The sequence below is a fragment of the Manacus candei genome, unplaced genomic scaffold (assembly GCF_025592945.1).
Source record: "Manacus candei isolate 608988 ecotype Guabito, Panama unplaced genomic scaffold, ASM2559294v1 h1tg000082l, whole genome shotgun sequence".
NCBI lineage: Eukaryota > Metazoa > Chordata > Aves > Passeriformes > Pipridae > Manacus > Manacus candei.
Window position 1 is genome coordinate 693032 of NW_026138130.1, and position 24557 is coordinate 717588.

The 24557-nt window shown below is 38.7% G+C and overlaps 1 protein-coding gene across 1 annotated transcript; it reads right to left on the reverse strand.

Moving 5' to 3' along the window:
* Window positions 1–710: 710 nt before the first annotated feature.
* On the reverse strand, window positions 711–24480 carry APPL1 (adaptor protein, phosphotyrosine interacting with PH domain and leucine zipper 1). Its single transcript, XM_051811549.1, has 22 exons — window positions 24356–24480; window positions 20213–20311; window positions 19641–19700; window positions 18853–18924; window positions 17937–18024; window positions 16321–16362; window positions 15790–15848; window positions 15178–15324; window positions 14057–14139; window positions 13796–13954; window positions 12823–13011; window positions 12333–12375; window positions 11719–11775; window positions 10342–10433; window positions 9640–9822; window positions 7552–7601; window positions 6995–7169; window positions 6854–6890; window positions 5281–5427; window positions 4991–5041; window positions 4552–4641; window positions 711–3521 (listed from the first exon to the last, which is right to left on the reverse strand). Exons 1-22 carry the CDS (start codon window positions 24407–24409, stop codon window positions 3372–3374), a joined length of 2127 nt encoding a protein of 708 aa, XP_051667509.1. The 5' UTR covers window positions 24410–24480; the 3' UTR covers window positions 711–3371.
* Window positions 24481–24557: the final 77 nt, after the last annotated feature.

Genomic DNA, 24557 nt, shown 5'->3' on the forward strand with positions numbered 1-24557 from the left:
ACTTCAAAATCATGGACTTGAAAGAATGTTTTCAGGAGTGACTAAAATAATAGTAGATGCACATGAAGCAAACTACAGCTTCAGGTGGAAGTACTTGTAAGATCAGCCTTTGAGTAAAAGGCAATAGGAAATAATAAACAGAAGAAATAAATTACAGGAGAGGATATCAACCAGTAATTTAGTCACAATAATAAAATGCTCAGGTGGTGAAATCCTACCACAGCAGTTCCCAGCAGAACACAAGGTGTTCCCACTAAAAGTCATGTTCTCAAGGAAAATACTAAGCATTCTGATTTCTTTTTTTAATTAACAAAACTGTTTTCTAATGAAGTAGTTCTAGACCTCATAGGAAGAAAAGGTACCAAATAGTTCTTTATTTTGGGAAGGAGACCATGGATAATAACTCAGCAACTATTTTTGCCTTGAGATAATTCTAATTACAGAGCTGTGTGATCCTTCCCTTGGGCAAAGCTCTCACCCCCCTGATAACTCAATGCACCATTCCCATCTGACTTCCTCCCCTCTGCTGACCTTCTTGCTCATTTTATACCAGTGAAACTCCCCTAAATAAGCAAAAAAACCAACCCCCTCATTTCATTCATGAAGATCAATCTGTTTTATTTACTCTCTTCAATCATGTCCCCTTCTTTAAGTGGTTAAGATGAAAATCATCCAACACAAGTGCAAGGCACCTCACTCCTATGCTGTCTGTTTTAGAAAATTACATTTAACAGCAATGGGAAACTACATTTCAGGCAATGGAAAGCCTGAAAATCAAATGGAATAATTCCAATCATGTATTGCTGAATCTGAAAAATCCCATACGGTGGTGAATTCACCTGCCACTTTATTTGCCTTTCTTCCCCATCTTTGCAGATTTAGATCTAAAATTGTAATAGTAGGTTTCAAGAAAAAAATACAGTAATTCCATTTTTGGACATTTCTTCAATAAGGCTAATGCAGAACAGGCTACACATCAGAAATGCTTTGTCATGAGACTGCTCATCTATTACCTGTCCTCCCTCTGGAGCCTGGGCTACTGCAGCTCAAGTGCTTAACACAATCCTTCCCTGACTAGATGAGGACTGGGTTCTAGACACTGGAGATCACTGATTTCATAGTCTTCCTGTGCTGTTTCTAAACTACTTCATCTTCAGCATGTACTTGAGAAAGATACAAGTCATAGCAGCAACCTTGAGCTGCCCTGTGATATTATTTGATAGAAAACAAAAATATCAGTAAATAAAAACAAACAAAAACCCCAAACTAATGAAACATGAACCAGAATAATTTGGAGAGACAAACTGGCTGCACTGCACTCTCTCTAAGCCTTGATTTAGGCCCAAAATGGGAAAAATTTGGATTTGCAGCCTCTGTACATTTTTGTGGGAAAGAATTAATATAGTCTCTTAAGGATACTAGATATGAAATAAAAATGCCACTCTCTTAAAAGAAGCCTCAGACTGGTGTGGTCCATGTGACTGTGTGGTAGCCAAATCTGGTCACAGGGCAATACCATTTGGCCTCACTGGGCAACAGCCATAGCAGGTATTTCTGCAAGTGTCTGGCTGCTCTGGGGCTGAAAAATGCACTGGAACAGGGCCTGGGAATTAACTTGGGAAGGGAACCTGGAGGCTCTTTGCTGCTCAGCTTCCCCCTCAAGCCAGGGGTGCTGTGACCCCTCTGGTGACTGCTCCAGCCCCTCCCTGGGCTGTGGTGCCACCAGCATCTGCTGGGAGCTGCTCCAACTCCTGCTTGTCTGCTCGTCCTGCTGCCAGGACAGGCACTGCTGCCCTTCTCTCCTGTCTCAGGAGTGATCAGTGAACTCCTGCACACACAGTCACAGCTCCAGCAGCAAGAGCAGGAGGAGCTGCTTTAGCCAGTGCAGGGCACTCCAGTGTGCAAGGAGAGCCCTCTGTGCACCTACAGATGTGACCTGAGATTCCTCACTGACTCATCAGCACTGAGCAGCTCCAGCTATGAGGGGCTGGGCCATCACCAGCTGCTGGGGAGATACTCTGAAAATTGCTTCCATTCCTGAACACCAGAAATGCCCTGCAATGAACTGTAAACCATTCATAACTGTTATATTATAACTTGGACTATAAGTATATTTTTCTCTCTCTACATATCCTGTTATCTTCATGCCACTATTAGAGAGCTATCTATCTTCTGTTCCACTGGATTTTAATATTTATAGTAATTAGTGCAAAAATAAATATTTCTCTTCAAACAAGTTTTCTCTTCTGGATCAAAAGGTGAATGCACATCTAATACTATACAAAATAAATATTACACAGGGTATGGAATATGGAGTGCAGATTACAAGCTGTAAACAGACACTGCTTTGAAAAATGCTTTCCAGGATTGACTCTGGGATGTAGGATTAGCATCGTCTCTTACTTCAGAAATGGCAAATTCTGTTTGCAAAATCACTTTTTATAGAAAGACTTACAGAGCCTTAACTCCTTTGCAGTAGATGTACTGGCATCAATGCATTTACATAGGCCTAAGATTTTTCAAATGATGGAATTCCAAATGTTCTTGCAACTCTAAGCATGTTTTATAAAAGTGAACTCAAAGGCTTACAGCTCTTTATTCCAAGTACTGGGGAAAAACCAAGAACATGGCACTTGTGCTACAAGGCTATATACATTACTTCTATAATTTGATGAGGAATGCTTTTCCTCATGCAGCAAAGTTCAACTGCATCTCATCAGCTCTTATCTAGGTCTGACAGTATCTTTTTCTCCTGTTGAAAGAAGTCTTTCAGCATTATATTCACTCCAAAGAGACCCCAATGCAATATCATACAGTGCAAAACGAAACAAAAATGATCCTTCTGTCTAGAACTATTGCACATCTCACTGATGTTAATAAGGATTTTTCTTTCTAAATCTAAGAACAGTTATGTGCAACAAATTGGGTAAAGCTTAGCACTGTCTTATATTCACTTCTGTTTCCAGCAAGGTGTTCTCCATAGTGCAGTGTATAGAACGAGTTTCATGTACTGCTGAAGCCCAAGGGGAGTTTGAAGTTTTGCTTCAAAAGCAGTTAATTGCACAGAGAAGTAAGTGGGGAAAAAACCCACATTTTTTTTCCATACTGCAGAGAAGCCTTGAGAAAACATAAATTTGTAATAAACATGGCAGCATCACCATGCTTCATCTGGCATACGGAAGAGAAATTATACTGACAGGAAAATGGAAATCACTTAACTGAGAAATAAAAATCAAGGCATAATAGGGTCTATATATTGAGAAGTCTTTTCTATAATACAACAGACCCACCACCTACATCTCACTTCTTGTAGAACTTGTGCCTTTTCACCAGATATATCCATGATTCCAATTTTAATGAAGTGGGCAGCCTTAGGCTTCGGATTCTCTCTTCTTCTTTCCATCTTCTCCTAAATCACTGTCTTCAGACTGGCTACTGCTCAGGACTACAAACTGTCCTTCTCCACTGCTCTGGTTGGATCTGCTGGAAGCAGCTATCAACCGGCTCTGCTCCTCCAAGTCCTAATGTGAGGAGAGGGGTTGGGAAATCAGAACAAGAATATTACCCTTAAAGCCATCTGGAATTGACAGAAGGATATCATTATTATGATCTCTAAACTCTCAATACTATCAGTGGACAGCTTTGTACAGAAGGAATGAAAAGAATGAATAGGAAACCAAAACATTCACCTTTCAGTAGCTGCACTATTAGAACAGCTCCCAGGTTAACACAGCTGCACCTACAGCCCACAGGGCACAGCAGGCCAGAACAACCATCCTCAGCTACACTGAGAAAGGCAATGGAGCTGGGAAGGGGCTGCAGCACAAGTCTGGTGAGAAACACCTGGGGGAATTGGGGTTACTCAGCCTGGAGAAAAGGAGGCTCGGGTGGGACCTTCTCACTCTCTACAACTGCCTGAAAGGAGGGTGTAGCCAGGTGGAGAGCAGTCTCTTCTCCCAAGTAACAAGCAATACAATAAGAGGAAATAGCCTTAAGTTGCACCAGGGGAGGTTTAAATTGGATATTAGAGAAAATTTCTTCACCAAAAGCACTGTCAAGCACTGGAATGGGCTGTCCAGGGCCATGCTGGAATCACCATCCCTGGAGGAGTTTAAAAGCCATGTAGATGTGGCACTGAGGGACATGGGTTAGTGGTGGCTTGGCAGTGCTGGGTTAATGATTGACCTTGGTGATCTTAAAGATCTTTTCCAACCTTAGTGATTCTGTGATTCTTGAACCCATTTCCTCACTGTGTGACTGAACCCTCGTCAGCAAATGAAACTATTTTGTGTCTGTGATAGGTGTTCCTTCAAGCACTGCTCTTAAGTATTCTCATAAAGATGTTTTGTCATGCATATCCTCAAGGAGCTCTTTTTAAAAACTACTATACAAAAATATACAAAATCTGCACAGGAAACACTTATGATAATTAACTTCATAATGCTCTATGAACCTGTACTGAAGAGTATGATAGTGGAGCATGGAGTACAAAACTGCAAAAGAAAGGAAATGGAAAAAACCCTAATGTTAAGAAATAATGATGAAACTTACCTTTTCAATTTGCTTTTGTTTATTCAGTTCTTTTTGTTGTTTCTCTTTGACTCTCTCAATTTCTTTCTGCTTTTCTGTTGCTTTTCGATCCTGAAGGGCAAAAATGTAAATAAAGTAAGTAACAACCTGAGACATTTGATACAGTACTGATTGCTATGAGCTTGCTCAAGACTGTGACATCACTGTTTCGATTATTCTTCTTTTAAAGGACTGGTATGGCTGTTAAAGGTAGCAAGCTAAATCCTATACTGAATATTGTCCCACAGTAGACATTGGTTAGTCTTTTTATTTGAGTTTAAATCCTGGGAAACAAATCCCTTGCACTACACAACAGTATTAGTGCATCTGTAAGTATCTTGCAGAATGTGTTCTATTACACTTATTAAATATGCCCTCTTCCTTCCATTCACAAGTATACAGAAGAGGAAAAGATTCTTACCAGTTCTGCATGAAAAGCTATCTGTTTGGCCAGTCCAACAGAGTCACAAATCTAAACACAAAACACATAGGAAATAATAAAAAAAGGCTAATCAAAATGCCTCTACAATTAAGCCAGTATCCCCAAATAGATATAACAACACATTAAAGCACTTCCAGGTAGTTAAACTGAGAGGTTTAACTGTTTTTCAGTAAATTAACAAACAATCCCTTAGACAGCTTGAATGGATCTAACATCTTGGAATCCATGTCAGATTCAAAACTGATACAAGTTATATCCATCAGCAATACCTTTTCCCCTTCATTATTTGATTCAAATATATAGCAGATGGAAGTCTGGCGGGTCTCAGCTCTCCCTCCTGAGGTTCTAAGCACAAATCCAAACAGGCGTTTATTCTCCTGGTGTGTAGCATAGAGAACTACACTGGGCAAAGGGAACTGCCAAGAGGATCAAATGTGGAGAGATTAAAACTGGGTCCAAATATTTTCCAGATGAGGTTTCACATTAATTATCTTCAATATCATAAATGCACAATCACAGCACAAGAAGTTACAACCTGACCAAACATGTAACTACGGAACACAAACAGGAGATGAGACAGCAAAGGATTAAATTACTCAAAAGACAGGCAAACTTCTAAAAACATACTCCATGTAAGAAATGGGGACCACATTTGCAGTGCAAGTCAGTCATCTCCCTAAATGTGGTACATTCCTTTTAATCATTCATACTAGTTACATTTGGGACTAAGCTTCCAATATTTAGTGCCAGGTAAAGGCACTGCTTCCCCCAAACCTGCCAATAGCTCAGCTCTCCTGAACTATGCTGAATTAAGCAAAACAAAAAAAAAAAAGGAAAAAAAAAAAAAAGGAAAGAAAAACCCCAAACCAAACAAACCACATCCCCTCGTTACTTTGTTACATGAAAACTATTTTGCATTCTTATTCCTAAAAGAGAGTGGACTTCAAATGTATCTTCTTAAGACTTACCAAAGGATAAATTTTAGAATTCTGAAAGCCCCTACTCCAGCTGTTATAAACTGATAGGATGAGTTTTTCCTAACCTTAGATGTTTGCATTTAGCACAGGGGATGTGCCCTCAGTTGATGTATCTCACCTGTTAAAGATTACAGCTTTGGGGCACTTTTGAACTTAAAGTCACAAAGGTAAAGAAAGAAAAAAGTCCTACTTGAAACATCAAGACATTTTCATGTCCTTAAAATTTCCTTTCATGGAAATTAAAGTAATTCAGAGTCTCCAAAAAAATGGAATGTTTTCAAAAATGCAAGGAAATTAAATGACAGATCATAAATTGTGCATAAAGAGGGCAAGGGGGAACAGTTTTGAAATATGAAAAATAAAGACTGCTATTACTGAAGAATTAAACTGGCCTTATTTGATACCCTGACAAGAATTCCACTTATTCCTTTCAAGTGCATTTTTATAATGCATTAGAAAAAACAGAGAGCAAACCAGAAACCATTCAACACCCTCAATGTAGTTATGCATTACAACCAAAAACCCCAAACAAAACAAAACAAAACAAAACACCAGACAAACCCTTTTGGACTTCAGAACTAATGTGACTCCAACCTTTATGTTCTCTCTTTACTATTTTACCCTCTCAGATCACAGGGGGAAGGGGTTTCAAAAGCCAAATTAACCTACTGAAATCACTCTCCTTAAATCTGATTAGCAGGTGTTTTTCTCTCTATTTTTACATGTCTGCATTAGTCTCCTAATTTCAGTGGAAATTTGGCTGGAAATCTCATGCTATCAGTGATTTTTGCTATCATGTAATAATATTTTTAAAACAGAAGAATTACATTGCTGGGTATTAATCTTAAAATGTAAAGTTACTTACTCGTAGTCTTGTAACTTGTGTCTGTGGATCAATTAACCTAAAAATTTGGTTTTAAAGACAAACCAGAAAGTAAATTTTACCAAAGTGAAAGAAGATCATTCTGTAAATAAACATGAGTAGAAGTCAGGAAGCAAAACTTACTTTAAACAGTCACAGGTGACTAACAAATGTGATTCTGTCATCCTGAAAACGTTGTGGATGGCACGAGCTGCAAGGATTTGACGCATTGTTTCATAAACAACATCTGGGCTTTCATCAGACTTCACTTCCATGGAGCCAAGAAATCTTACAATAAATAACTGATGAAGAATTGAATCTAAGGAAAAAGAAAAGTATTGAAAAAAACAAACTCCATTTTGGGTTTTCCCTTAAAAACCCAAGCTGGACTGCAGTCAGGGAAACTCCAAACTTCTCCTAAAAAGAGGAGTGCTCATACTCAGCAATTAGAGGTACAGTTACCAAACAGCACACCACACATCTTCTCATTTGGTTTAATGAATACAAAAGATGCAATGAATTATTTTTACAACAGATTTTCAGACAGTATAACGATTTCACTCGACTGGTCAAATACATTGCAATGTAACTAAGCATTCTAAAATTGGTGTTAAATTAGAAGAGAGAAACTAGAGATGAAAACAGAAAATTAATTTCAAATTCTATTTTTATTTTGCATTGAAATAAAACTGTTGTTTTACCTTCTGTTTCAGATTTTGAGCCTCCAGATTCACCAAAAGGATTTGTGCGTCTATTAAAAAATGAAAACATTAAACCAGGAGTCAGATTACAGGAACCACTCATGGATAATGCAGTAGTCTCATGCTGTGTCAAATACCAACATGTAATGATTTCAGAAACTTGTAATCTGGAGGAACATGAATCTGGAGTATGGTGAATCACCAGAACAGGCAATTTAATCAGGAGTGAGCCATAAAGGGCTGTATTTGAGGGCCCACATTATGGGACAAATATCAGATATTGTTGTCCTATTGCTGCCATAGAAAGTTTTGCTCACATGGTATTTTTTTTTATATTTGAATTAAGCCCAAATCAAAACCTTGTTAATATTTGGAAAGGTGTAGTTTTAGGGGATGAAATTTCACAGAACAGCTTCAGGAAGCACAACCAAAAGCTGGTCCTTTCAGAACTCTGTAGGAGCACCCACTTCTCATCACTGTCTCAAGGTGTTGAATTTCTTACTGAAGAGAAGTCACTGGGTTTGTTTCAAATGCAGCTTTCTGAAAACATCACTGGGGTTTTACTCCTAGAGGGTCAAGAGAAATGTGGCTGTTTCTGGCTCTCAAAGACAGAATTGCCATTGGTTACAAAGAAAAGTGAAAATACTCTAGGCTTCCAAGTTTCATTTTTCAAAAGCACTAAAGTAATGCTGAAAAGAGCACAGGAAATGGGGACATTTTATTTATTGTAAAGAGGATATCATCCTTATTCTTTGCCTAACTGATAGCTCAAAAGCTATTGGCAAGGGTTCAATAAACTTCAAATTAGGTTTTATCTGGGAGTAATGAAGGTGTGACCTCTCAATAGTGTTCTAACCATAAATTCCAGAACTAAGAGAAAAAAACTGTTCTAAATAGAACTCTGAAGTCAACCTGGTGTTGCTACAATGTTTAGATAACATGGATTCAATCAAGAACCTTCCCATTAAATTGACTTGGGTAAATACACTAAAGGCAAAATCTTTCTATAAGGATCTTCTACCACTCAGACTTTTCTTGTCATTTAAGATTAAACTGCAATAGTAAAAGCAAAATCTCATAGGATCTCTCAAAAGGCAAAAATAAAATGTGAATACTTGTCATCAGTATTAGAAATGAAGGAAAGTATTTTTATTTTTTTAATAATTAATATTTCTAAAGTAGCATGTTGCCTATCTGTACAAACACTGCAGTGTTTCATTGAAAGTGGTGATTAATTGAAAATGCTGAGTACAACTCTATCATTTCTGCTATGAAAAACATGGTTTTCTAGAAAGAATTGTAACTTATGACATGAACATATAATTTTAACTCATGTCATTCAAGTTTCAAGTATTTTTCTAGAGGGCAGGGAATATAACACATTATAGTGACTAGAATCTCATTTCAGCTCTTTGGCTTTTTTTTTGTTGTTGTTAAGAGCAGCTGGATCTGCAAATACATTTTCTTAATATCTGAATTTTGTAGATATAGTTCCAGAAATGTAGTGCAGATTTACAGGTCTTAGGTTTGTAATGAATCTCCCACTCAGAAATAATTACAAGTGGAGAAACTGCATTTATGTTTTGGGATGAACTCTCAGGTAATTTTAACTTGTCTGTCTATGAAATCACTCCAGAAGCCTAGATCATTTTCACTCACCTTTCAGGTTAAGAAGAGTGTCATCGAATGCCATCATCACCTGGAGGCAGGGCTACCAAATTTCTCTTGAGTTTCCAAGAGGAAATAACCCAAGCTGCTGGGTGAGCAAGCAATAGGAAAGGAAAATACCTTGTAAAACTGAAAGATTAAAATAAATCAATAAATAAAAGCATTGGCTGTTAAAGCGAGAAAAGCTGCTGCAAACCAGAAAACTACACCCTGACTCTAGTGCATGTAATTAAGCCTTTTTTAACAATTCCATTTAACAATTAAATGAATTGTTTTGCTTCACTGGCCACTGCACATTTTGTGACTTGAGTCAGGGAGAAGGCAATGTGTGTTTGGGAGCTACAGTTTAAACATGGTTTTCTCGTTTTGAATTAGTAACATTAACTTCAGGAATTTTTTCCTTCTCTCTCCATTTCCTACCTGCTCGATTGCCCTGAAGACTTTGCTTGGCCAGGCAGATCTTCACTAACTGGAGATATTATGTCAAATTGTATAGGAGTGTCAGGGGCAACAAGTGAATCCAAGGAAAGTGCTGATAAAGCTGCTGAGTCAGATCCCAGTGACCCTGTGCTGCTGGTACGAGCTGCAGGAGGACGAGATTGTCTACAACAAAACCATCAAAATGAGGGATAGTTAACCCACAGAGGAGATCAATGCAATATTCTAGAACTTAGATGTAAAACAAAACAAAAATTAAAAACCTGAAGATCAGGGTAGAGTAAACAAAAACAGAGTCTATGTTCCTATCAAATTTAAGTAAGTTAAAGTTACTACTTGCATTAATAATTGCATCAGATTGTTTTAACATTAATATATAATCAATACAATCTGAGGTCTGCTTCCAGGAGTCAAAAGCTCTCATTCTGAAATCACACAACAAACCAGACATATGATGCAACCACCAAAGCTGTCAGCCAGTGGCATCAGGACTGCTTGGAACAATGGATGCTGAACAATGTTAGGAAGGTGAGTGCGGGAAATCCTCTTCGAGCCTATCAAAGATTTAGTTCTGAACACAGAAACTTCTGTGGGTTTGTTTGGCTATCTTTTCCCCCCTGGAACTTTATCCAGGCTTCTCTTTATAGATGTGCTCTTCCAGTGACCCCTAGTTCATGAACTTACACAGCTGGCCTCATGCTCTCGTGCCTCTGCTGAAAGGAGGGAGATGGAGTGACAGCCTCCAGGGCTGACTGATTGACACGAGCAGCCATTTCCTGCAGGGCAGAGACAGGAAAAAATAACTGAAAACATTTGTCTCAAAATAAGCTTTCAGATTTTAGTTTTATTTATATGCTGTTGACAGAAGTTATAAACTCAACCCTTTGCAAGAATCTTGCATTCCTAAATTTTCACTAGACAGCTGCAGTATTTTCTTCTAGCTTTTCTTGTAACACATATCCTGATGTTAACTTCCTCAATTTAAGTGAATGCTTTTGCTTTACAATACTGTCACTGTTAATAAAAGCAATAGCAAAAATAGAGGGAAAATAGAGAAAATGAGAGAAAAGTGCCAATAAGCCTGGAAAAATAAGCAAATGTAGCCAGGGAAAAAAAGAAAAATCTCATTTGAGAAATGCAGCCCTCAACTGCAAACTAAACCCCATGAAGATTAAAAACTATCAATTAGGAACTATGTAACAGTTATTTCAGCAAATGATGGACCATTTACAGTTGAATTCCACTTTAATCTTTCATTGAAATCACTAATTCTGATCAATATTTAATGCTGATGCCTTCACTTCCTGGGGTAGAGCCAATAGAGAAAGTCCTTGAGGAAAGGATTTTTGGAGAGAGAAAGTGCAGGAGACAACAGTGAAGCAATATTTTGGGGAGTGTGTGACTCAGAAAATGAGAATGGCTATGAAGACATTGGGAAGTGAGGAGAAGGTGTGAACACACACATCCCTTCACTGATATGAGGGGACTGAACCCCTTTATGCCAGGACTAAACAGAACCTCAGCTCTACCTTCAACAGAAATGTGCTCTACCTTCATCAGAAATGAGCTCTGCACTCCAACTGGTTTGCTTCCCATCTCTACAGTGAACTTAGACAGCCAGGTACTTGTATTATCTAAAAAGTTATATTTAGTTTTGAAATCAAAACCTGGAGTGACACACTCCATTTCAGCCTGGAAGATCAGGGGTTTTTTCTACAAAATTGTTATGCTTATAAGATTCATATTCATAAAATTGTCACTTCCCTCTAGTAGAAATTAAATGTATCCATTTGAACATTTGTGATACTATTTTTTAAAAGAGTGTCATATACAAATACAGGATCTTGAAGATGTCAAAAGGCTACACCAAATATAAAGGTCATGTATTTTTAATGCTTTCCATATAAGCATTTAGATGAAGGAGACAATGGACTCCATGCATTAATACCATGAAAAGCTTCACATTACACATGTAAGAAGTACTTGGCTTAATTCTATGCTATTAATTTTACATAATTACTTCTTAACATATTACTGATAACTGTAAGTTTTAATAGTTACCTCAGGGTTTTCACTTAGATATATCTGTTTAGATATGTTGTTTATGGTGCATATCCACTGAAAAAGAGGGAGAAAAAAGAAAATAAATGAATTTGTCATGTTTTTTCAACAAACTTGATTAAATCCCTGAGTTGGCTAGTTTCAGCACTTTTTCTACTTTCTTTGTAATCTCAGGGAGCCAAATATTCTGCACATCCAGCTTGCCATTAAATTAACTACCATCTGCATTTTCTTACCTGAAAAAATTATTTCAGTCACCTTAAAGATCAAAACTAAAGAAAGCCTAACTCACAAGTCTAAGTAATTAAAAAAAAAATAAATCAGGATTCTCTGTACTTCATTATTCTGTTCTGCAGATGACATTGTTTCCTCAAGACATTACAAGGATTCAATCTGACTTTTGAGGAACTTGCCCATTTCTTGCATCTGCAAGCTACAATCTGTTTTCTCCCTCTGCTCTGGAAAACCACTGGCTCCTGTTTCTGGCTTTTCAGTTTTTCCCTGAAGGAGAACACTAACTGGAATATATGCAGTGTTCAACTGTGATTTACAAATGCATTCCTTCTGCACACCAGAAACTCACTGGGCTCCATGTGAACCTCCTATGAGCTTACCTCTTCATAATCCTTTTTACTTTCTGCCTGTAAGATTGAAGACCTGAAAGAGGAGAATGGAAAAGATAATTCTCTCTATTTAAAATGCCTCATAAGTACATTCAGCAAGGAAACTACAATTTCATCTTTGTACACTGAACAAGTTACAAAAGGCTGAAGATTCTGTGTATGTGCAGAGTGCAGTCAGCATCTAACTGGGGAAGGGAGGGACCTATGCTTTCATTTAATTGAAAACAGAAAAAAAACCAAAATGCAATAATATATGATTGTAAATTGATTATCATAATCTTATTCTGAAATACTACTCAGCTACATTATAGAACTTACAAACAAAAATCCAGACTTCATGAAGTTAAAACATCTCAGATTTTGCTTCTAAATATCCACAAAATATATCAAGCTATAATCTGGCCAGAGGCAGACCATCTTTCTTTTCTTAACTGGTGAGTCCAGCATTACTCACAGGTAACAGCAGTGTCAGCCCACTCACTTTTTGCCATCAAAAGATGTTATCTGGAAGCAGTACCGTCTGTCCTCACAGTCCACAGCCATCACAGAGCAGTTGTCTATGTCCATGACAAGTCCCCCAGCCACGTCCCCTCTGGCCTGGCTCATCAGATTCCCACCTTGGGTGAAGTAAAACTGTCTCTCCCAACTAGAAGATACCAGCCCTGTCTTACTAAAAGATAAAAAGAGGTCCAGTTAGAGGATTAGGAGCTCAGCTGAGTTGGAAGTCACTTGGAATAAACCATTCCCCATTTCATGTTTTAGGTCAGTGTTACAGCTAAATTAAGCTCTCTCCAACTGTTGGTTTTTTCATGCTAAACCTATTGCTGGGCAAAGAACACACAAAATAATAATAATTGCTTTCTTAAATTATGTGAAACAATTTAGAATAAAAAGGCATAAGTACTTCAGTTTTGATGATCAGCTTTCACAGCACTGCTTTACACAATAAGCATATTCAAATTCTATGCATTACCAACAGGACCTCTGAACTCTGCACTTACATTGCTAAGACTAAGTTTTGAAGAACTTTGTGTTAAGAACCAGCTTAGTCATGTAAGATACCTCCATTTTCCAAGTATTTTGTACCATTCAACAAGATTTCCAACATTTTGCTTAGAGCTGAGAGATGGAATCTTGTTACTTTCCCATTACAATGCAGGGAAATTATATTCTCATAAACTTTTTGTGTTTTGATGTGAAAATTCAGGCAAGATTAGGCTAAAATGGGGATAAGTATGCTTTGTATCCAAATGACACTATGTCAGTGTAACAATGAATTTAATACTAATTAGGTGAAGTCCAAAGAAAGAAACAGAATAGCTCCTATGGGACTTAATTAACTAACTATGTAAAATCAGCATAGCTAACATCAACAAAAAAATTCTTCAGCTTTTTTAGCTTTCCTTTCCCAAAATTAAATATTCTGGAATTTTTAATTGACAAGTTAGTCTTACTTCCTTGCATTGAGATAGCCAGCTTTCCGTGTCAGATTTCTATGAACAGGAAATTTTGTAGGATCAGGATCAGGCAAATACAGTGGATCACTTGCCACTTCCAAGTCCTCAATGGTTTGTTGCATGTTTTCTACTTCACAGTCCATTTCCCTGCGAACACTAAGATAAATAATGTGTTATTAACAAGGATAATTTATTAATAAGTAGAAACAAAAAATAATTGTCTTGATGACAGTTCAAAATTCAACAAAAACAACTTACTTTTGTACACTTGTGCCAATATTGGTCAAAAATTCTTCCAGTTGCTCAGTAAGATTTTCTGAACCCATTTTAAAAAAGCTTATCTTTAAAAAAAAAAAAAGGAGAATTTAGTAATTAATAAAACTACATTAACAATTGATGAAGTCATAGGAGCTTAAAGTTTCTCAGAGAAATGTATTTTCATCTCTCATTCCCAACAAAGCTAAATTGAGTTTAGCTATAAGAAATCTCAGAACAGGAAGCCCTTCCCATTCTCAGATCCAGCAAAAAGCTGCACCTGAACAATAGGTTGCACCACCTACTTTGTTGCACAAAACATGCAGAGCTTGGTTCTTAAATACAAGCTGCAAAGTCTGAAAAAGAAGCAACAGTCCTTGCCTTTGGAAAGGTTTCAGACAGGGTGAGAAGTTAATTTCTGCTCAGGTCACTGTGGCAGTGCCAGATGTTGGGAAGTTTGGCTTCTAAAAAACCCCACATTTGATGACACACTTCTGAAAATACAAATTAAGTCTCTCCAAAGAACTTTATCATGATTGTATTTTCTGTTGCACCTGTCCCCAAATAAACCAATAATGAACTTATTTATATAAAGCAAAAACAAGCCAGAATGCTTTTTAGCATTCCAGTTCTTCCACACCCTTGATTGAAAACGGTAGTGAGGTGACTTTTGATGATTAAGTCATTTTAAAATAGCTGCCATGGGAATGAGTTTAACTGAGGAGGTTCACTTCCATGGGGACTCTCCTGCATGAAAGCTCTAATCAGCTCTTCCCATTAGGAGAATCAAGTACACAGCAATGAAATTTAGGCAGTGTATCAAACTCAGCCATCTGGGGTTTGGGGTAGAATTAACCTTTATATTTGTCACCCAAACTTTCCTAAAAGATTCTCTGATGGGAGTGAGGGCATATCATGATGGGATTCATGATCAGTGCTGGCTGAAGACACTGTTCCTGGCAGCAGCTGTGGCAGCTACAAGGAAGTGGATGGGGTAGGTCTTTTTCTCCATTTTCTTCCTTGCAGGGCAGTACAAAATCTTGCAATGGATTTCAGTACATCAACCTTCATGAAGTACTTTTACATCTTCTTTGAGACTTACAGGTTTCAGAATCTGAAATTACCTGAGCTTGCATGTATCCTAGCAAGGGTTCCAGCAGAGAAATTTTCTTTTTGTACTGGAGAGTATTTAATGCACAGAAATAATGCATCATAGTCTGATGCTGTTTTTTCCTGGAAGTATATACATCTTCTGTAACTTCAGCCTTGACCTGAAGAGCCACAGACAGGGGAGGGGAAAAAAGTAATGTTTGAGACTTGGCATTGATCACATGCCTTCTGAACAGCTTTACAGACAGCATGGAAAAACAACAGTCATGTTCTACCCTCTATCACCAGCAACTGCATATTTTACTCTGCAATTCTGCTTCTCTAATTTATAGATGAGATACATGAAAAACAAATACAGCATTCTTTTCTCCATGAAAAGTATGGTTATTTCTTTTCAAAAACAAATTGAATATGGCATCACAATTTTAACCCTAAAGCATTATCAGTTTTACAAGACAGGTATGTGTTGGGGAAACCTGCTTTTCTGTCTAGGCTGCTAAAACATAAACTATCAAATGTCAGGTGGAATCTGCCATACACTGTCTTGCATCACAAATACATATAAGATTAAAATTATTTCTTATCTCCTCTAAAAATCTTTATATTAAGTATTTTCTTTTACAAACCTTTTCATTTTCCCTTCTTTTTGACAACCGACTGTATCTGGTAATGGCAGCATCGTGGTCTGCAATCAGGAGAGAATTTATGATCATTTTGATAAACTAATGACTTATGAAACAGAGCAGAAATCTTTTTATATCACTGTGTAAGACAGACAGATGATTGCAAACTTCTGTCATATTAATACCTTCAGGAACTGTTCTTCCAAACCACTACAGGAGGTAAAGTTTGTTTATTTATCCAGTCCTGACTTTAGTTAAAGTGAGCTAGCACTTTACTATTTTTAGTAATTTAATAATCATATATACAGTTTAAGTATTGTAAAAAACACTGTCAATTTGCCTTAATGCTTCAGTGCACGAAGCAGGGATTTACAAGTGAACTAAGGACAGTTGAGTGCCTAAGTATCACTGAAACAAATTACACCTTAATTAGTCACCTTAAGCCTACAGGCTTAACTCCACTAGTTTTCTGAATAAGCAATGTACAATACTGTTGTCTAGTAATATCTATAAGATTAAGTATTTTACACTTACCATTGCTTGCAATTTGGAAAACTTCTTTCAGAGTTAATATCTCTACAAAACAACATACCACAATTTAAATGAGTTGTTATTAACATAACAGTCATATATTAAGGTTTCTCATGTAATGTTTAAGTACTGAGCAGTTGTAGTTAGCACTTTGTACCACACTGAGTTACCAGCACAGGCTCTATGGGACCAGGAAAGTCTGCTCCTACTTGGGGCCTGGGTGTCATTTCTGTGGCTGGCTGGCTCAAAAAAAATACTGTAATAATGTAAAGAGGAGCTTCTTTTCAAAAGTCTGTGAAAGATGTTATCAACACAAATGAGTCACCAGTCTAAGTTCTGGTTTGAGCTGGGGAAGTGAAGCACAGGATATGGGAAGTATCCAACCCCAGAACACATTGTGATTCCTCCTCCCTAAAATGAACCATGTTCTACCTGATTATTTAGTCTCCCCGTGTCAGGGAACTGAAAACAGCACAGTATCTTACACCTGTTCTGATCCTGACTGTGGTTTGTGTCATATTGCAACATAAACAGGCAGAAAGCTGTGTTCAACTTTATGGGAAAGCAAATACAAAAAAAAGCATGGGAAAGCTGTACAGGAAATGCCTTTGAAGTCCAGAAGGAAGTATGGTGTCATTACACACTACACCAGCTGGTGGCAGAAAACTTCCAGTGGGAAAATCTATTCTGTGATTATTGCCTCAGGGATCCTGCTCAGTGAGGACTAACAGGGGATTTTTCCAGGTTCTGAGAAGCAATATTAGCCTTGGGATATTCATGATCCCTTGCTCAAAAAGCATAATCTGCTTAATCTATAATTTTGCAGCAAACTACTGCCAAAGAAGTATTTTCCAAGATTCATAAATAGTTAGAAGACTTATGGAAGTCTTGAAATTTTTATTTTGATTTAGACTTAAGACATTCATATGTCAGGTATACCCTCTCTAGAATGTTCACAACAGGGATATTGAAGTTATTCTGGTTTTAACTCTTATTATTTGTATTTAAAGTCCCTTTGCCATACAATCTATTCACTTCATCATCTTGAGTCAAATCTATCATAATCACACACATACATTATTTTAAACCAGGCAGAATAAGACATAACTGTCACAAAAATCAGCAGCTGGAAGCACCTTATGCCTGCACACAAGAAGTCACCTGTATTACCAGCAGGGTTGAAGAACCATGTCACTAATTCTTAATATAGTAAGTACTACAACCTTGGCACTTTGCCCTTTGAGTTTAGTCCAGCAATTACACTGATGTCATGGTATTAAAATATACACAAGTATTTCCTGAAAATGCAAATTATCTGAAAATTATTCTTTCCTAATGTTTTTCAGTAGCTGCAAAATGGTCATCTTGGACAGAAGATAAGTGCTCCCATAATGTAAGTAATACTTTTATTGAAATAATAATAGTGTTAAGTTCTTCAACTGTAATACTCTCATGAATAGAAATAACTTACTTTTTTTTTAAATGGGGAGATGCATACTTTGAGAGCTGAAAAAATAAGTGGCGTATTCTATTTAGTGAAACAAGAGCTATGGAGATTAAATGCTACATTTTATTGTTGCTGCTGTAGATAAAAAGCAATATTTGGTCAAGTGCTCTACCTTTTAGATCCCTTTCTTTAAACTGGGTAATAGGAAACATCATTGCATCTGCAAGCTGAGTTGAAAGTACTGCATGGCAAGAGCTGAGCTGAAAAAGACAAGAAAAAGAATGAAATCTTAGGAAAACAATGCTCAGACCAAATCCAATCAATCATGGTAGGTTGCCATCAATGTCACTCAAAAATGACATGTACTTAAACTACATAACTTAAACATCATTTTGCACATTCCTTTTTTGCAGCTAACTTTTTTTAGGTTCCAGATCTCACCACTAGTTATCTACAGAAGACTAAACTTTAGAGTTTAGTTTTTATCCAAACTTTTCAAACCTTATTTCAAGTTACTGGATTATGTCTAAAGATGGCCTCACACATTCAGTTTACTTCTCCAGTTTCTCTCCAGCCACCTCACAGCCTGTCTTTTACAGTTTACAGAGGTAGAACAAAATATGTTCCTCCTCCCAAAATGCTGTTTAAGTAGGGTTAAAAGTGAGGAGCTGGATCACAGCAAACATCCTGATTCAGCTCTTAATGGTGCTCAGTTGTCTGCCCTAAGTCAGCCTTTAATACAGACAGCAGGAGGCTCCTGCTGTCTGTACCTAAAATCAGTCAGGTACCAAAATCAGGCAATACAAATACCCTCATGAAAACAGTCACCAGCTGCCACTGTGCAATATTTTTGGCTGTATTTACAGTAAGTTGAACTCCATTCTTTCCCAACAATGTATCCTCTTTTTGCTGAATTAATTCTTTATCTTCAGGTTACATAACTTTAAATAGATGCTGCAATATACAATTGTTACCTTGTTGACAAATGAATGCCATTTCTGTACCTACTGTCTTAAAAAAGGCTGGAATAATGAAGCAAATTAAAGTCTATACATGACAACATCAGCAAAACAGATGGAAACACTTGCCTCATCAATCACTTTTGCAAATTGCTGCAGAGTGGAAGTCATGACTTCATCATCTCCCCCCAGTGGGAAACGCTGAGAAAAGGTAAAAAAAGTTATGTTGTTGGCAGTGTTTCCTGCCATTCACAAAACCATTAATCATGTGTATGAATATATTAGGTATTCCATTATCTTAAAGCATTATACAGTTAAAATACACTGAAGTTGTTCACCTCATTAGGTGCAGAAGGAGGATAGGGAGCAGCAGCCTCCAAAAAGAAGTAAATTTCTTGGTTTTAATGAGCATCTCAGAAAAGGGGGTCCATCAGCAAAGCCACAAATAGGGAACCCTTCAAAAGTACAGACTCCCAAGGAAAAAAGTAATGGATTCCATAGTCTTTGCTTTCAGAGATGGAATTATTCTCCCAGAGTAAATTACGGTTGTTAACTGGAAATTGCTATGCAATCTCTTCTCTTTGTGACTAGTAAAATTAAAGCACCTAACAGTAAACAGGTTTATAAAGTAAAATCAGAGCAAAACCACCCTAAGCAACCCCCAAAACACTGATTCAAGAGTAAAATATTTCAGAACTTATTAATATTCTTCATGTAAAAGGAATTAATTCCAGTTTAGTTGGAAGAACTAATATAGAGATGGTAGATTCTTTTGGCAAAGGTTTGAACCACCAACCACAGCAATTCATTTTGTATGGACCAAATCTAAACACATTCTACATTGTGCTCTGGGAGATAAAAGACTACAGAAATACACAGTCCTGACCACATAAAGACAACAATGATTTACAAAGTACCTGTTTCTCATATTCCTTCAGAAGCTTTGAAGTCAGATGAGTTGCTGCACTTAATTCATTCTGATGAAGAAAAGGCAAAAAAGTAAAATCAGTACAAAAGTCAAGCAATTCAAGTATATACAAATTAAAAATACAGCCATAAACTCAATTGTTCAGAAAACCACACAAAATAGATTCTGTCTGGCATAAAAGTGCAGTTATTTATAGACAATGAATGAAACATGAACATAATGTGGGCAAAAAAATCTCCCACTTAGTACATACTATTACATACACCAAGATCATTTAGTGTGTATAACATTTTAGAAACACTTGGGAAATACAACAGAACTACTTGACCAGAAAACCTTTTTGTCATAAGAAATTCTATTGCAAAAGAAAGCACAAGAATTTAGTCTTTACCACACCCTTACAGAAAAACAATCATTAATCCTTACTTTGTTTCGCTTCTACATTTAAAGAATGGGGAAGTTAAAAAAACCATATTGCTTATAGTAATTTCAAAAAAAGAAAGAGACTTGAAATGTGGTTCAAAAGCTTTATAATGCATTCAAGAATTTCATGAACTCTACCTGTGCATCATATATTCTGTGCATGGCTTGAAATAACTGATTGATGTAATTGGATATTGCAGCAGCATCTTCTTCAAATACTCCCAGCAAAGAGCGGGTCTGTAACAATCAAACAGCCAAAATACCAACACAGCAAGTTAGAAAAGTAGCATTTAAATGTAATGGAATTTCAGAGTTAAGTAGCATTGCTTCAGGTTTCATTAATGAAAAGTTTATAAACCCTCCAACACTGTTTGCAGGAATGATACCTGTTGCATGCCAAAGAATCTTATCCAAGCTCAGCCTCACTCCTACTGTCGGCCTCTCCCCAGGTTAATACATTTTCAGAAAGGAAAGGACCAAGGGAGATGAACAACTGTGTTAAAAAGTTGAAACTGTGGGCAACTACTGGAACCACTATGGTACATCCCTAAGGAAAAGGGTAAAGATGAGTGGTATTAAACAGCATGCCAGGAATACAGGTTCCTTCTGCAGTGAGATCCAAATAAAGGCTGTGGTTTTCCCATATTGTCCAACCTGCACAAAGACAGTTGCTGGCTGTGCTTGGACCTGTAATTCACCTGTGCAATAACCACCAATTCTGTGATCAAAAGGTTGAGGAACTAAACACCACACCAAACCAAACAGTACAACCTACATCTGGTTGTCCTCAAGACAAGTGTTTTCACCACTGAAAGGGAGTGAAAAGATCTGTCCTTTTGTCCTTATCTCAGCTTGTCAGTCTGTCTGTGCCTTAGCTGGTGTCACGCACAAGCCTGATGACTCTGTGTTCTACTGCACTGCCCACATCACTGAGGAAGGTGCTTAACAGCATCCACCTCAAAAATCAACCTCACTGTCCACCTATTAGACTTCAAAACACTGATCTCTATCTGTGAGCCCACCTATTCAGTTTTTCCACTCAGGTCAGTCCAAACCTTGCCCTTTGGCCAGAAGAAGCTACCAGAGAGTGTGTCACAGTCCTTGTGCAAGCCAAGTGACACCCCTGCTCTCCCAGTGCTGGAATGACTGACTTGGGATGAGCAGGCAATCAAGGTCACTCAGGTATAATTTGCCCTTTCAGCTTAAATGAGATGCTGACTCGGTGTCCTTGCATCCTTTTTGCACTTGGAAGCAAAGTTACTCCTCACTACAAGGATATTGAATGGCTTCCTTCCACCAAGACAGAAAGCCCAGAGGGGGGAGAGCAAAAGATGTTCCTATAACTCTGCACAGGCTCCACTGGCTTTTCCTATTCTAAAACATTGGTTGGGATGCTTGGATGTAGAAATAGGAGTATTGCTTGCAAGAGCCACAACAGAAACACTTTAGTAATGTTTTAGCAAAAAGACTGTGCTTTGGTTTTAGGTTTACATTAAAATTAATGCCCAGACAGAAGATTGAAAGATTCGTAAGTACGTAATTGGGGGTTTTCCCAAATTATGATTGTTAAACACTTGAAATTGGAAATTCTCTTAGTCTTTCCTAGGCTGAATAACTGTGGTTTCTTCAAAGAGGAGGGGAAGGAACTAATAGGGCCTGGGAAAAGAATAAAAGACTGGCAGACTTTAATGTTGGTTCTAGCTTATAAAACAAGTGGAAAGGGAGATAGAGGAGGAAAGAGGTGGAGAATAACTCAAATCTTTGCCAGGTGTGGCAATATGTGTCATCCTAACAGCCATGACTCTCCAATTAAAGGAGACAGACACGAAAGAATGCAAAAGAAAAAATTACATGGTACTGTAACCACTGAATTATATACTCATGACCTTTAAGCCTGACCACAAATAAACCTGAACTTGTAGTTTAAGGGAATATCATGTAAGGTTTCGGGATTAACTTACTCTTTAAAACCAAACACTGAAGAAAAATGCTTTTCTATGTTTTTTATGTTAAAAAACTGGCATTGTATGATACTGATAGAAAGAAATTAACCTGAAACTGTAAACAAATTATGGCAGACTATTGCTTAGCAGAAAATTAGAGGAATTGTTCACTCATGTTTTTAGTAAAACTTTGCCTCATTTTGCATGTTCTTTAGGATACTTTCAACCTCTGTATATGAGCAGGGAAACAGAAAAGCACCAGCAAGAAGCTGCACAAAGAAACCACTTGGTTAGAAGTCAGTGAACTGTGAAGGCTTCTATGCCAGGCAATGTACTACTCACAGGTGATACTGCAAGAGCCTGTGCTATCCAATCTCTTGGCTTTTTTGTTGTGCAATGCTTTGGGAATGCAAATCAGTCTGAGCAGAAACTCTCCCTAAATATACACTGAGTGTGTAATATATGTCCTGAGTTCCAACTTAAATTGCTCTGCTTTGCATAGCAAAAGACTATGTAAACTTGGCATTTGGCTTAGGCCTGACAACACAGTGGTTAGATTTTTATCCTGTGACAACAGGAAGTGAAAGGGGTTTGAAATTTTAGAAAAGGCCTGCCTTCCTTCCCTCAGACACAGAATAAGTTTGATGTTTATATACCTACAGTTGGTGTCTGGAATCTGTCTAAGCTCCGGGCCATAGTTCAGCACTAAACAGTGACCTGGGCTGATGAGCTTTTTCATTATCACAGTAGGAATGCATCAGTCATGGCAACTCCTCAAAAGGAGAGTTCTGCTTTCTTCAAGCAACATTTGTTGTCATTTCCATTGCACTGATTTCAAAGTAAGAGAAATTAAGTAATGTAACAGAAATGGACTAATGTAACAGAAAGCTACAGAATCCTTGCTATGTTCTTCTAAGACATGGTTGCCAGAATTCACCTAAAACAGAAAATTATATTGGCAAATCCAATTGTTTAAGCACAACAAACTCATTGGGTTGAATTAGACTTTGCTAGTCTGTGTCACAAATAACTTCAAAAGACTCTAGAATTTACAATTATGTTCCAATAAGAAACCTTTTTTGCACATGCTTCCCAAACGTCCTCAGATGATCCTAAGTTTATCTTACATTAGGCATTTCCTATAAATATGAATAGTTCTGACTTCCTTATACTAAGATTATCAAGAGATAATTATTTTTTTTTAATCACTATTGTTGTAACACTTTCAAAATTTTTTCCTCTTCATGAGATGACACCACGTTTAGCCAGAGGCCCCATGACAGGCCAGATCTCATCTCACATGTAGTCTCTGAGCTATTTGGGGCACTGCTGTTCAGAAAGCAACGATTCCCTTTCTGCATGGCCTTCTAGTGCCTTCTCTAAGTCATTCCTCCCCTTGGTTTAGAATTGTTAAAGTGACTGTCATTTTAGAGAGTTAAAATTCCCTGTTAAGCAAGTGAAAGTTTTTCTTCCTGTGGCCAAGGAATCAAAGCTACCAGCACAGATGCTGTTACAATACAGGACATCTTGCTCACTACTTAAACTGTGCATCAGAACAAGGATCTTAATTTAAAAGGCTGCAATAAAGGAAAACACACTGTAAACTTTTTTTCCCCCACATCTAAGAAGAGCACTACAAGTACCTGCTGTTGTTGCTGCCAGCGAGAGAAACCCGTGCAATGGAATAAAGCCTTTCCTGCTTTAGAGAGCAATGCCACCGCACTACGGGGCATCTCTGACAAAGGTCAGGCACAGCAATGGCACGGAAGGATCGGGGCAATTAAAGGCCTTTGGGCTCCATGTGCTTCCCCCCTACTGTCAGCACAAACCACCGCCGCGACCCAACACCTCCTTTTCGCACGGATCTATTAAACCTTAACGGGGTTTTAGCGAAAGATAAAGATAACACAAATCGCCTTGAGAAGCGAAGACGGGATTTTGTCATCACGAGGTGTCCAAAATCACTGCCGAGCGCGGGGGCGGGGGCCCGGGGATGTCCGGGGCCCGGCGGGGGCTGTGCCCTGCCCGCGATGCTGAAGCACACGCAGTGCCCGGCCCATCACCGGCCCATCGCCCCCCGGCCCCCGGACACCGGCGCGGCACGGCCGGGACGGGCAGGACGAGCACAGACCGCGGTCGCAGCCCCTGCGCGGGGCGGGAGCACGGGGAGGCACCGGCCGTGCGGGAGCGCTCCTGCCGCGCCACCGGGAGCGTCCCCGCGCCCGTCCGTCCGTCCGTCCGTCCGGGGCTCGCCGGGGGCCGGCAGCGCCGGGGGAGCAGCGCTGGGCCCGGGGCGCAGGAGCCGGGCCCGATCCGGCCCCCGCCGCGACCGTCTCACCTGCGGGCTGTCCTCCAGCGTCTCCTCGATGGGCAGTTTGTCGATGCCGGGCATGGCGGCGGCCGGGCCGGGCTGAGGCTCCGCTCCCGCAGCAGCTCCGCTCCCCCCGCGGGCCCGCCCGGACCCGCCACGGCACCGCCACCCCCGCCCCGCGCGCCGGACGTCCCGCCCCCGGCCCTTCCCATTGGTCCTTCCGCCCGGC

What these genes read in the sequence shown, in the direction of transcription:
- APPL1 (XM_051811549.1), bottom strand. Translation starts at nt 24,409, where the DNA reads ATGCCCGGCATCGACAAACTGCCCATCGAGGAGACGCTGGAGGACAGC. An exon ending in CGCTGGAGGACAGCCCGCAG is followed by an intron (nt 20,312 to 24,355) that starts GTGAGACGGTCG and finishes TGATTGTTACAG; the next exon opens with ACCCGCTCTTTGCTGGGAGT. An exon ending in GTAAAAAGGATTATGAAGAG is followed by an intron (nt 11,776 to 12,332) that starts GTAAGCTCATAG and finishes CCTCTTTTTCAG; the next exon opens with TGGATATGCACCATAAACAA.